General features: G+C 39.5%; 1 protein-coding gene across 1 annotated transcript in view; it reads right to left on the reverse strand.

Moving 5' to 3' along the window:
- thada (THADA armadillo repeat containing) overlaps nucleotides 1–12,516 on the reverse strand; it is a 124,951-nt gene that overhangs the window by 89,648 nt on the left and 22,787 nt on the right. Inside the window, exon 23 of the mRNA XM_074675144.1 lies at nucleotides 7,767–7,899. Coding sequence (XP_074531245.1) covers nucleotides 7,767–7,899 — 133 coding nt within the window. The remainder of the gene's footprint in view (nucleotides 1–7,766; nucleotides 7,900–12,516) is intronic.

The raw sequence follows: 12,516 nt of genomic DNA on the forward strand, positions 1-12,516 counted from the left end.
TTTTTACTACTTTTTCTCCTGTGTTTGTCTGGAGATCCTACATGTAACCATGGCTGCATTGTTTACATGTGAAATCAGCTGTTAGCAGCCTGTAGCATGTCAATGCTAACTGGTGTAAAGCCTGATGTTTTCCCACAAGGTGAGGAGAAGGAGGTGAGGACGACATGCTGGTTCTCAGGTGTGAGCTAAGAAGTGATGACGTGGACCTGTCCTTCCATCCATCGTTATTGGGAACAAAAGATCTATCTCCAATAAGATGGACAAACTAGCCGTGCTAACCCAGCAACAGAAGGAATACCAGAGGACAGAGTAGCATCATGCTATTCACAGACATGGCTAATGGAGCTAACATCAGAAACCAATGCCACATTGGAAGAGCTTCACCTGCTGCAGGAGACAGAGATGGACCATGATTGAAGAAGCTCAGTCCTGGACCCTGTGGAGGTGTTTTATTTTTTTACTTTTGTGTTCTTGATTGCTGCCGTGACTTCACTTTTGTTGTACTTGTTACAATGACAATAAAGTTTTGTTTTATTCTATTTAACTTTTTCACATGGTCTGGTGTTAAAAAAAGCAAACTAAAAATCACAATAACCAAAGAATCGCAATTTGAATAGACTCAGCACCCCACTTGTAATGGAATCGAACTGCGAGATTAGCATATCATTGCAGCCCTATTCTAAAGCAATTCAAAGGGTTTTTAAAAAACAATGATTTATCTCCAGCATCAAACGGGATTGAATTCTATCACAACCTTTTTGATTCTATAAGCCTGAGTATTCAGGTTTGAAATATAAAAAGGAGGTCAGCTGCACAAGTTTGAACTTATCTTCACTGAATGACATCATCAGTATGCGTCGGGATAAGAGGAAGAAGGTGAGGAGGAGCTCTCTTACTGAGCTGATGGGAACCAGCTGTGTGTCTGTGTTCTGGCTCAGACTGTAGTTTTGTCAGGGAGGGAAAGATGATGGAGGAGGAGGAGGAGGAGTGCCAAAGTCTGGCTCTGCTGAACTCTCAGGGGGTTGCGGAGGATTTGTCAGAGGGGGAGGCGTAGGTCTAGCCTCGTTCCTGTGAAGTCTGTCCCATATGGGTCCAGACCAGCATAGAGGGAGCAGGAGGCAGCGTTCCCGGATCCGACTCTGTTTCAGTGTGAAGGAATGCAGCCAGATGCTCTGCCAAGGTGTCAACTTCATGGCTCTGCCCAGACTTCCTCCACTCTGCCCTCTGTCTCCTTCATCCTATCATCTTTCCTTTCATACTGATCTTAAAGGGAAAATTTGCAGATTTCAGTCCATGTCTCCTCAGTCTGAATCAGATTAACTGACAATGTTGTCTGTGTTTCTGCAGTTTGTTGGAGTCTGATAAGAACACCAGAGAGTCACAAGCTTCCAAAAGTGAGTCAGTGCCCACAGAGCAGCATGATAAAATGTCTGACTGAACTTAACCTGCCAACCCTGCTTGGTAAATGATCATTGGTCGATGGACAAACAGCACATCCAGAGCTCTTTTCTGATCCTCTGACCACTTAAAGCACTTTGACACCTTATGTCACATTCGTCGTTCCACACACACTCACACATCAGTGGCAGAGGCTGCTATGCTAGGTGTTGAGCCAATCTCACTTTCACACAGATATTTTAGGCTCAGTGTCTTAACCGAGTAGACTTTATGTGGGCTGCTGGAGCTGGGATCAGACCCTCAACCTCAGATTTGGAAGAAAGTCCACTTGAAGATGGAAAGCCATTATAGAATAGAATAGAAAATATTTTATTTATCCCCGAGCAGTAATGCAGGAGGAGTCACAGCAGCAATCAAGAAAACAAAAGTAAGAAAGTGTATAGAAAAAGGTAGAAATAAGAAAATAGATGATGACAGCTTGTCCATCATTCTCCAGTTCAGCCAGCCTCCACCTCCACAGGGTCCAGGACTAAGCTTCTTCAGCAGTCTGTTCAGTCTCTGTCTCCTGGATCCTGTCTGCTCACAGCAGGTGAAGCTCTTCCAATGTGGCGTTGGTGTCTGGTGTTAGCTCTGTTAGCCATGTTTGTGACTAGCATGATGCTACTCTGCACTCTGGTACTCCCTCTGTTGCTGGGTTAGCACGGCAAGCCCATCCATCTTATCAGAGATAGATCTTACGTTCCCAATAACAATGGATGGAAGGACAGGTCCATGTCGTCACTTCTTAGCTCTCACCTGAGAACCAGCACGTTATCCTCATCTCCTTCTTCTCACCTTGTGGGAAAACATCAGGCCTTGCACCAGTTAGCATTGACATGCTACAGACTGCTAACAGCTAATTTCACATGAAAACAATGCAGCCATAGTTACATGTAGGATCTCCAGACAAACACAGGAGCAAAAATAAAAAAATATAACTGAAGACAGAAAAAGTTTGGTGTCCACGACCGACAAATGAGCCGTACAAAGTAACGACCCACTCCAAAATAACCCTAACCCTAACCCTATAAATAAAAATTCTAATTAGCAAATTAAGAAAAGGAAACTTGCTCTGTGACCATCACCAGACATGATGGTTAACTAGGTTCTTCAGAGGCCAATTAGCTGCGAGCAAACTTTCAGTCAAAGGTTTTAGAGAGGGTACTCTTTAACCAGCTGCAGTCATAGCTTGATTTCAACAACATTTCTGAGATTTTCAGTCTGATTTAAATCATTCCACAGCACTTAAACAGCACTTTTAAAAGTCCTTAATGATTTTCTACGAACTGTTGAACTAACTAATGATGGTAACTCTGCTGAGCTGTTTCTTTTAGACCTGACTGCCGCATTTGCCACAGTTCGTAACCAGATTCTTTTATCATGTCTTGCGCTTTGTGCCTGCATTAAAGGTATTGTTCTGAAGTGAAAACATAACTGCTCCTGTCATCAAAGGCCCCTCTAGCTTTTGGGGTCCCTCAAGGCTCCATCTTAGTATAATCTTATTCATATCTTGGAATAAGCTGACTACATTTTTAGTAAATTGGTTAACTCATCCTTGCAAAAAAAAAAAAAAAAGATAAGCAGATCTATTATCAAGTCAAATACAAGTACTAGATTGGGCTTTTGTTTATTGGAAGATACTCAATATCAATCAAAAATGGATCCACTGATCAGGACATTCCTACTTCAGGCACCAAAAAGCAAGGTAGTGACTGAAAGGCCAGACTCAGAACTTGAAAAATGCAGTCAGCAAACTAAAGTGTTACATCTTTCTGACCGAGTCCATTATTCATGCTGTGTATATGTAGCACACAGTGAAGAACGTATTGTTTTAACTCACTGTGTAATCAACTTAACTGTTATTTTATAAAGACACAAAATAAGGGGAATGTTCCTTGAATGTCATTTTGATGTTTGTTGTTTGTCTCGTTCAGCTCCCCTCAAATCCCCCGAAATCGACTCCAAAACTAATCTCAGAATAAACTAATTCTGGCTTATCCAAAGACTTCAGATCTTTTCTAATGTTCTTCTTTAAACAGCACAAATGTCTGTAATCCTCACACAGAAGAGTCAGTGATGTCAGCAGTGCAGCCATGTGTCTCCAACCCATAATAACCACAAGAAAGAGCAGCAAAGTACTGCTGTGATAAAACAAGAACCCTGTCATGTCTACTTTTAATATCAGTAATCACAGGAAGTGTGTGTGTGTGGTGTGTGTGTGTGTGTGTGTGTGTGTGTGTGTGTGTGTGTGTGTGTGTGTGTGTGTGTGTGTGTGTGTGTGTGTGTGTGTGTGTGTGTGTGTGTGTGTGGTGCCTGTGCATGTCCTTGTGTGTAGAATTTGAGGAAGTCAGGTGGATAGAAGCATTAGTCACAGATTACAACACACAGTTAGAAGTGTGTGCAACTGATGGCTACAGAGAGGGGTCAACAAGAGGACAGTTTGTAGTGTGTGTGTGTGTGTGTGTGTGTGTGTGTGTGTGTGTGTGTGTGTGTGTGTGTGTGTGTGTGTGTGTGTGTGTGTGTGTGTGTGTGTGTGTGTGTGTGTTCATGTGAGTAAAAAATACTTAATGGATTAAGAACCTCAGTGTTGTTACAGCATGAGAGCTCCAGAGGCATGCTAAGAACCACCGATTACATTACTGTTTGGAGTAAACATGAGCAAACACACACACACACACACACACACACACACACACACACACACACACACACAAACACACACACACACACACACAAACACACACACACACACACAAACACACACACGCTCACACACCAATGAACATTCAATATCACAACATTTACAGCCCAGTGTTAAGTGTAAGATACCGTGTTGACCTAAATATAGGACGACCCCGATTATTCTCAGTATTTCACTGAGTAAAACCATATTGTTTATCCTGGGCCCATGTGCATGACAAGCCATGAGCAGGAAAAACAGATTGTTTGTACCAACGGTGAAAAAAAGTTGATTAGCGGTATGCATGAGTCAGGTTAACGTCCCAAAAGAGAGTTAGATTTAATAGAGGTAGACCCCATCATTACAGGCGCTAACGGCAGGATTACAGCGCCTGATCAGCTGTTTAAAGACATCACAAAGACATTCCAGTTTGAGATGTGGAAGACTGTGACAGAAGACTGTGCACAGCCCTTTGGTGGCAATGTGTACCCATACAGCAAATTTAGATTTAGGAGACACATTCTCTCAGTGAACAGATGAGATAAGGGAGACAAACTGGCGAGGCTCGCTACTGTCAGTTTTACAAGTTTGATTCGCTCTTTTCTTTTATACATCTGGGTCCTTCCAAGATGCTGGCATACTGGGGCATTGCTGCTGAGCTTGTTCCTCAAAGCAGCTTTCATATTACTGATTTTATTATTGAGGTTTTCAACTGTTGCGCTCAGAAACACCACACACATTACTCTGTTCAAGATTGACAAACTTTCTGTTTCTCTTTGTTTACCTGATTGACTCACTGATAACAGCTGTTTGTGTATTCTTGAAATAAATTGTCAATTTCTCCGACTAAAAAATATTTTTCTTGATCTTCTGTCAGTCACACAGTTACCACTTGCCAGGTTTATCAATTTTAATGAGTGGTACAAGTGGACAAGGCATGCTCAGTTTGAATTTGTTTGATGAGGTTTTCAGGAGGTTCCCCTTAGTTATGACGTAATCTGCACCTGTGTCTCTTCCATGGCATAATAAGTTAACTGGACGATTATTTTCAGTAGTGCATGCGGCTAATGCTGCAGCCAAACGGGCCTTTCCATAACAGAACGTTAGGACTAATGGTCCCGTTTGTTTAATGACTGAACGTGCATAAGGGCCCTGGGGATACGGGGATATGGGGATAAATATAAGTCTTGCCTGACTCAGTTGATATCCCTCTTAATTTAAAATAGTGTTGCACAAAACAATCCAATTTTCAGAAATTAAGAATATTTGTATTTGCCTGTAGAAAAAGCTAGTTTTAGACAAAAATACTGCGTAGTCTTTCTGACTTTGACATCACATTTTATGAACCTCACCAGCAGCACCATGGTCTGTCTGGTTACCGTTTGAAACTTGTATTCACTGATTGTAGTAAACTAATATTATGTCCTTAAGTTACTCTGCCTGGCTCTTCGAATGTGCTTGTTTAGGAGATTTAATGTCACCTCACTAGTCAGCAACAGGATTACTAGTTGGTCAACGTAGTTATTAATATTTTTATATATAATTAAAGGCTTAAATCCTGGACACCACATCACTGACCAGCATTATGGTCTCAGGAAAAAGTGATTACGATTAAGTCTGGGGAACTTAAACCACAATGAGTACCCGGTGCAGTAGCTGGTGAATGAGAAAGGTTTAGACAGCTCCATAATCCTATATTTCTGGGAACCGGGTCTCATTCTCCTCTCTGTTCAGCAGGTTGATGCACTGTCTCACATTGTATGATCAAATTACCAATTTTATTAGTACAACATCACCCTATTAAAATAAAAGCCAAAGTCATTTCTTCAAGTTTTTGGGAAAACATACCAAACTTTACCAAATACAGAGCATATGATGTTAATTAATCTTTTCAATCAAAAAGGCCTTCACTGTGGATGACTGTCGACATGCAGAGAACAGTGTGTGTCAATCATGTAACATTAACAAATACAGTGACTAAGGCCACTTTTTCTAACATTCCAGTGTGACTTATTCAACTTTAAACCTGGCTTTAACTGCCCTTTTATTCCAGTGCTTAGGGATGGGTACCGAAGTAGGTACTTTTATAGGTACTGGCCAATTTCTGTCAAAAGTACCGATTCACATAAAATCAAAAGGTACCATGTATAGATACCTAAATGCATCCTCGTGACTGTGAGGGAGAGGAAAAGTTGGTGATCTTCCATGCTGGACATGAACACAGCATTGTAAGTTGTTACATTGAAGAATAAATATGTTTAATCAAAAAAGAAACTACATTTTATTATTAGAAAAATCAATATTTTTTTCCATATAAACACAAAAATGTCAGGTAAATCTAATTGGTCAAGAGGCAGTCCCTTTCCTCACTTCTTAGGTCTTCTCTGCTGGGTTTTTTATTTAACTCAACAACTTTTTAAAACCTAACCATTACTGTCCTTTAATTCTATAAAGCAAACTCAAAACGTAACGATCTCCAACCTAAACTGAACAAATGTCAAGTCAATCCTGCGCTGAGTAGGCATTCTCATACATCTCCTACCCAAAAGCAAAAACATTTCTTTAATGTTAAACTCTGAGGGGTATTATTGCCTTGTGCTCATTTATATTTAGGAATAGGTAGCTAGCTAGAAGTAGCTAAATTTGTAGTTAAACTATAACTAGTCATAGTCTTTATGATAGTGAACCTAATCACTAACCAGTAGAAACTGATTCAAGAATCATGTTTAGAGCTTCTTCTGCACTATGGCTGCACGATTATCGCAATCGCAATCGCAATGTCAGCACATGCAATTACGTAATTGCAAAAGAGGATATCGCAATCGCAATCGCAATCGCAATGTCATCACATGCAATTCAGATTTTTCTCCATGATAACCAAGCAAGTCTGTAGACTCATCATGACACAACTTTTTTTATTAAATCGCAAGCACAATCGCAATCGCAATATTGTCCATCTAATCGCAAATCGCACCTTTTCCCAAAATCGTGCAGCCCTATTCTGCACTAAAGATTATGTTTCTTCTTGAAGCAGCCGCCATCATGAAAGCTTGCTAAATTGCCTAAGTCACACATTCTATCCTTAATAATCCAAAATTTTTGGCTTAGGCCAGAAATAATAAGTCAACCTTGACATAGGCCATTTTCCTATAGGACGCAAAGAGCATGGTGATATAAGCCAAAAGCTTAATTTTGTCAAAAAATTACTTAGGCCACTATCTTAATAGGGTGACAATATGATTTGTAAAAATGAAATAAAATAATATAAAGCCCAGATGTAAGAATAGAAAACTGAAAAAATAACAAACTGAATTATGAAAGTATAGGAAATTGAGCTGCAGAAGGCCAAGGAACAAAAAACCTTATAAACAAAATCCAAAGTGTGTTTTAAACAGCAACAACATTGAGCCAAGAAGGTCAGACGCACAACTGAGCAAACCAACGTGACCAACCTTCAACCACTCGCTCTAAAAGAAACAGCATCAGAGGAATGTGCTGTTTACTGACAACATATCTACATTTTTTGGGCTCTGAAGCTCTCCAAGTTAAAACATCAGACTCTCGCCACCACTCCTTTACTAACTAGCAGATTTTACTAACTGCTTTGACACTTCACAGCTCAAAGCGTTGTTTAATCTTAAAAACAAACCTGGATGTAGAATGGTATCCCAGCACTGCGTCTTGTGGCACACAGCTTGGACGACGGGTCGCTGGATTTGACCTCCTCCAGAACCTCAGACAGCCAGCGGGCAGGGAGCTGCTGCAGGGCCTGACTTCCACTCCTAACACACATAAACACACACACAAAAAAAACAGAATAAAGAGCAGATGTACACATCATAATGCTTATAGCACAGTCACATAATAAATACATAATTCAGTCAATCATACAATTTTCTCTCAAGATCACAAAATACTTTTTTAAGTAACTGTGGTAAATCCTTGTTCATTCTAAAAGAGGCAAACTTTACTGAGGAAATTCCTGCTCTCCAGTTTGTGACACATTGATCCAGATCCCTGTGGCATCTTGTACTTTGGAGTGTTTAAAAACAAAAGCTAAGAATATGACCTGAAGCAGAACGGACAAACACAAACCCGCAAGAAACCACCCTCAGTTGTGTTTGACCAGCTTTTTAACAAGAGCCAGAAAAGCACAGGGGACAAATTAAAACAATCCAATGTGCTGAACACACTGCAGAGTACTTCATCACTCACTCAGTCTTGACTCATCAGGGAAACACACGCCCTTACTGCACAAACAGAGCCGGTGAGGTCTCAACTAAAAGACTGTTATTTTCAACAGAAGCAACTCAAAACTCAAGATTCTTCTGAGGTCTGTGAGGATATCATGAAAGATTACTTGTTCAACAAAAAAACATAAACATGCTGGGCTACGCATGCATGAAACCTGTGTGTTGAGAAAAGGCAGTTACTAAATGTGATGCGTAGTTAAAATTAATTAAGAGAAGAGGATGAGGAACTTGTTAAGACAATATTAAGATTTTATAATAAAGAGATTAGCTTGCTTTCTGAAAATGTGGTGAAATGGTTGAAGCTGCCAAGCAATACTGCATGAAATGTAGTAAGCTTGTGTCAAAAACTGTTCAGTCACTTATTAAATATTTAGATTATAGTCTGGATGGTGGGCTGAATTATCGAGCTTAACTGTTGGAAATGGTGAAAGTATACACAGTATAAAGCATTACTATCTACAGAAATAGATGTATGTTATGAAAACATACATCTAAAATACCAAGTTGATTCATAAAGCTACTATATACAGATTTAAGAAACTGATAGAAGAAAATAGTTTTCTATTTCTGAAAATAGATCATTTTAATAAATAGTTTAAAGAAGTGGTATAATACTGAAAACAGCTCAAACCAGAAAATCACTCAGAGAGCACAGACCTCCACCAAGCATATTGTGATTGTCACCAACACTTTAGTCCTACTTTAATGTTATACTCCCTTTCAGCAGACTGTCTGCTACAATTTGGTGTTAGTTGCAGGTTTGTACAATAATTTGTTTCCTGACAGTGTTGAAAATTACGATGACCCAGTACATATTTCATATTCCAGATCTTAGTATCCAGAATATTGCCAGGATCTGGATCGTACTTTTACATCTGTCAGAAATTATGGTGACCTTGTCTTGTGTTGTTTTGCAAAGTAATCCGACCATTTATCATGGAGTTATATACACATATGGTGAAAACGGCCCTATCTCACAATGATAAAGGATTCTTTAAAAAGATCCTGGATCCAGGCGGTGATCCAGATCACCTCCAAAATTTAATCACTTCTTCCTTATCCCATTTTGAACATTTCCTGAAAATGTAATCAAGACCTGTTTGTTACTTTATGAGTTGTGATTTTCAAAGACAAACTCCCAAAAACCATAATCTTCCTTGGCACAGGTAATGTCTGAATAATGGCAGTTAAAATGATGTCAAGAAATAGTCACAAACTAGTATTTAGCAAAGAAATGGCATGGCTCGAAGGGACTGAAAGTTGTTAGAAAGCTTAATTTAAAAAAAAGACAAAAAAGTTTAAAAAATTGAAATAATAAAATTGAAATCGTTAAACTGTAAAGATGAAAAAAAGGAAACACTTTTTAGTAATGGCCAGAAAGTATGCAGTATGAAGGTCCTGAAGTGATTTAGAATAAAATGAAAAAAATTTTAGTAAATTTTTCAAATGATAAAAAGGTGAAACAGTAGAGAAAAAACAACAGCAAGAGGCAAAGACAAGGCTAAAAAAGTGAAAGATTTTCAGGCTAACAGATGATAAACACATGATAAATGTCTGAAACAGGTTAAAGGGTAGACTGGTGAAGGAATTAATAAATATTAAAAATAACAAAGAATATTATTCATGGTAATGGTTAAATCAGCAGGAGATAAAAGGGTTGGCAAAAATAAAAATGACTGGAATTAAAACACTAAACCGGTATCCGTGCAATAAATATCAGATTTATAAAATAATATAAAAATCCACTTGTGTATTCTTATAATTACTAAATTAACATTGAGTTTAGTGGCTCCATGTGAAAGAGATCTGTGGTGATGATAAAGGGGTTGTGGAGTTCATGCGACAGGCTGTGGTAATGTGTCTGAAAAAAGCAGTGCCGTAAATGACTCCAGATATAAATGTACATGTCTAACCCAAGGCACTGAGTTAAACGGAGAGAAAACAGAGAAACTAAAGAGAGATGGAAAGAGTCGGAGGAAGAGAAAAGGAGGAAGATTGAAGGGAGACACGGTGAGAGAGTGCAAACACAGAGGAACCAGCAGAGCCAGATCCCAGAGCATCAAACAGCCGTGGTTAAACACCCCGCAATCAACACCCCATAACCCAGCACACGGCCTGCATACCATCCACACACTGAAAACGCTCACACACACACTCCCCCAGTTGTCCTACACACAACCACGAGAATGTCGGCCTCATTACACAACACACAGCCAGACTGCTTTCCGAACAAGAACAAAACAACAGAGTTTTGTTTTAACTGCTCGGCAGCGCTGGGTGGTTCAAAGTTGGGTTTGTGGTTTATCACCTGCTGCAGGGCTAAAGACATCTTCCACATCCCACCGCTGAGGGAAACAGGGAGGGACAACAAAGTGAGGAATTCCTAATGCTGCTCATTGTGAAAGATTGCTGTTTCACCTCCTCGGGAGAATAACAGTGGAGTTATTTCCATTAAAACCAGAGGTGACGGAGAGTGAGGAGCTGTAAGACAGTTTTAGCTCCAGCTACATCCAAACTTTTCTTCTCTAAGCTGTGCTTATCCAGAACTTTCTAATGCAGTGTGTTGATTTTCTGTGCAATGATATCAGAGCAAAGAATGTCTCAATATAATCTGACAGCAGATCCAGAAGTTATGAAAGTGGAGCTTTGAAATTTAGCACAGGCCCTAAAGCAGATTCAGTCTCTTTTTTTTTTTTTTCTTGCAGCAGTATTTGTGGCTGTTTTTCATGTGATGAAATCCTTGATATATTGCTTGAGACTGTAATGTTTTCTCATGTATCTCAGGCTACCCAGAGGTGTGTTTCCATTACACTTTTTATCAAAATAAAAGCGATAGTTCTGAAGCTTCCATAAAGTACAACTGCGCCTTGCAGGTGTTTCCATTATGACCTAAACTGTGCACAACTTGAGTAAAAATTTGTCCTCCCAGATTCAACTTGTGGAATGTGGTAGAAGGCAGGAGGATGTAGCCGGCAGTAACCATGGATACCCCTATCATTTGAAGAGTGAAGACAAGATGAAGCATAAAGCCGCCAGTAACCATAAATAACGCAAACATTTTAAGAGCCAGAAATGTCATTTTTAAGTGCATTGGTACTGCTGTTGCTGATTTTATGAACAGACAAAGGCATAAAGCTTTTATACTTGAATGCTGGAGTCCGTATGCGTGGCAGCGGGCATGTAATGCAGACTTTTGGGAGAGGATTGTAGCAGAGGAGTTGACAGAGGAGTTGTGGAACAAAACTTCAGGATGACCCGGCCTACATTCCTAAGAGGATTGAATCGAATCGCACTCGACACATTATCCCCTAAGCAGCCAGTTACTACGCAAAAGCAAATGACTATTGCCCTGTACGAGCTGGCAACCTGCGCCGAGTGTAGGGTTGTAGGTAGGGCTGGACAATTAATCAGATTTTAATCGTGATTTCAATTTTGCCATCTGACAATCATAAAAACGATATAATCGAAGAAAAACAATTAATATGCCACACAGTGTAGATGTATGCAAGTTCCTGTGCTTCATAGCTCTTCTGTGTTCCATGTGCAGCCACAGCTAGTGTGTGTGACTTATGTGTATCAATAATACTGTATGTGCCACTTGCTGGTTCTTTAAAGTTGTTTTTAAATCAGTACTTAAGTTTTTGAATAAATGAATCGTTGTGTATATTAATTGTGATTTCAATATCACTTAAAATAATCGGGGTTCTTATTTTTACCATAATCCCCCAGCCCTAGTTGTAGGTGAAACCTTGGTATCAGCAAAACCACCGTACACAGCTGTGTGTATGGGGTTTGTGGGCCATCCACCAAAGGGAAGCAGAGGATCTGTTTCCATTACATTTTTGGGATAAACTTCAGTATCAAAACGACAGAAAAAACACCTCATGAGAGCTCAGAAACCTTTTATCAAAACTTGAGACATTTTTTCAGAATTTTGGTGTTTTCCATTACCAAGCAGGCTATGTTTTTGGGAGTTTGTTTGTTTGTTTGTTAAAAACATAACTCAAAAAGAAACAAACAGGTCTTGATTAAATTTTCAGGAAATGTACAAAATGGGATAAAGAAGAAGTGATTAAATTTTGATGGTGATCTGGATCACCGTCTGGATCCAGGACTTTTTTAAAGGATTCTTTATCATTGTGAGAT

The sequence above is a fragment of the Halichoeres trimaculatus genome, unplaced genomic scaffold, assembly GCF_033239565.1.
Source record: "Halichoeres trimaculatus isolate MK-OKI-2021-1 unplaced genomic scaffold, fHalTri1.1 fHalTri1_scaffold_8, whole genome shotgun sequence".
Classification (NCBI taxonomy): domain Eukaryota; kingdom Metazoa; phylum Chordata; class Actinopteri; order Labriformes; family Labridae; genus Halichoeres; species Halichoeres trimaculatus.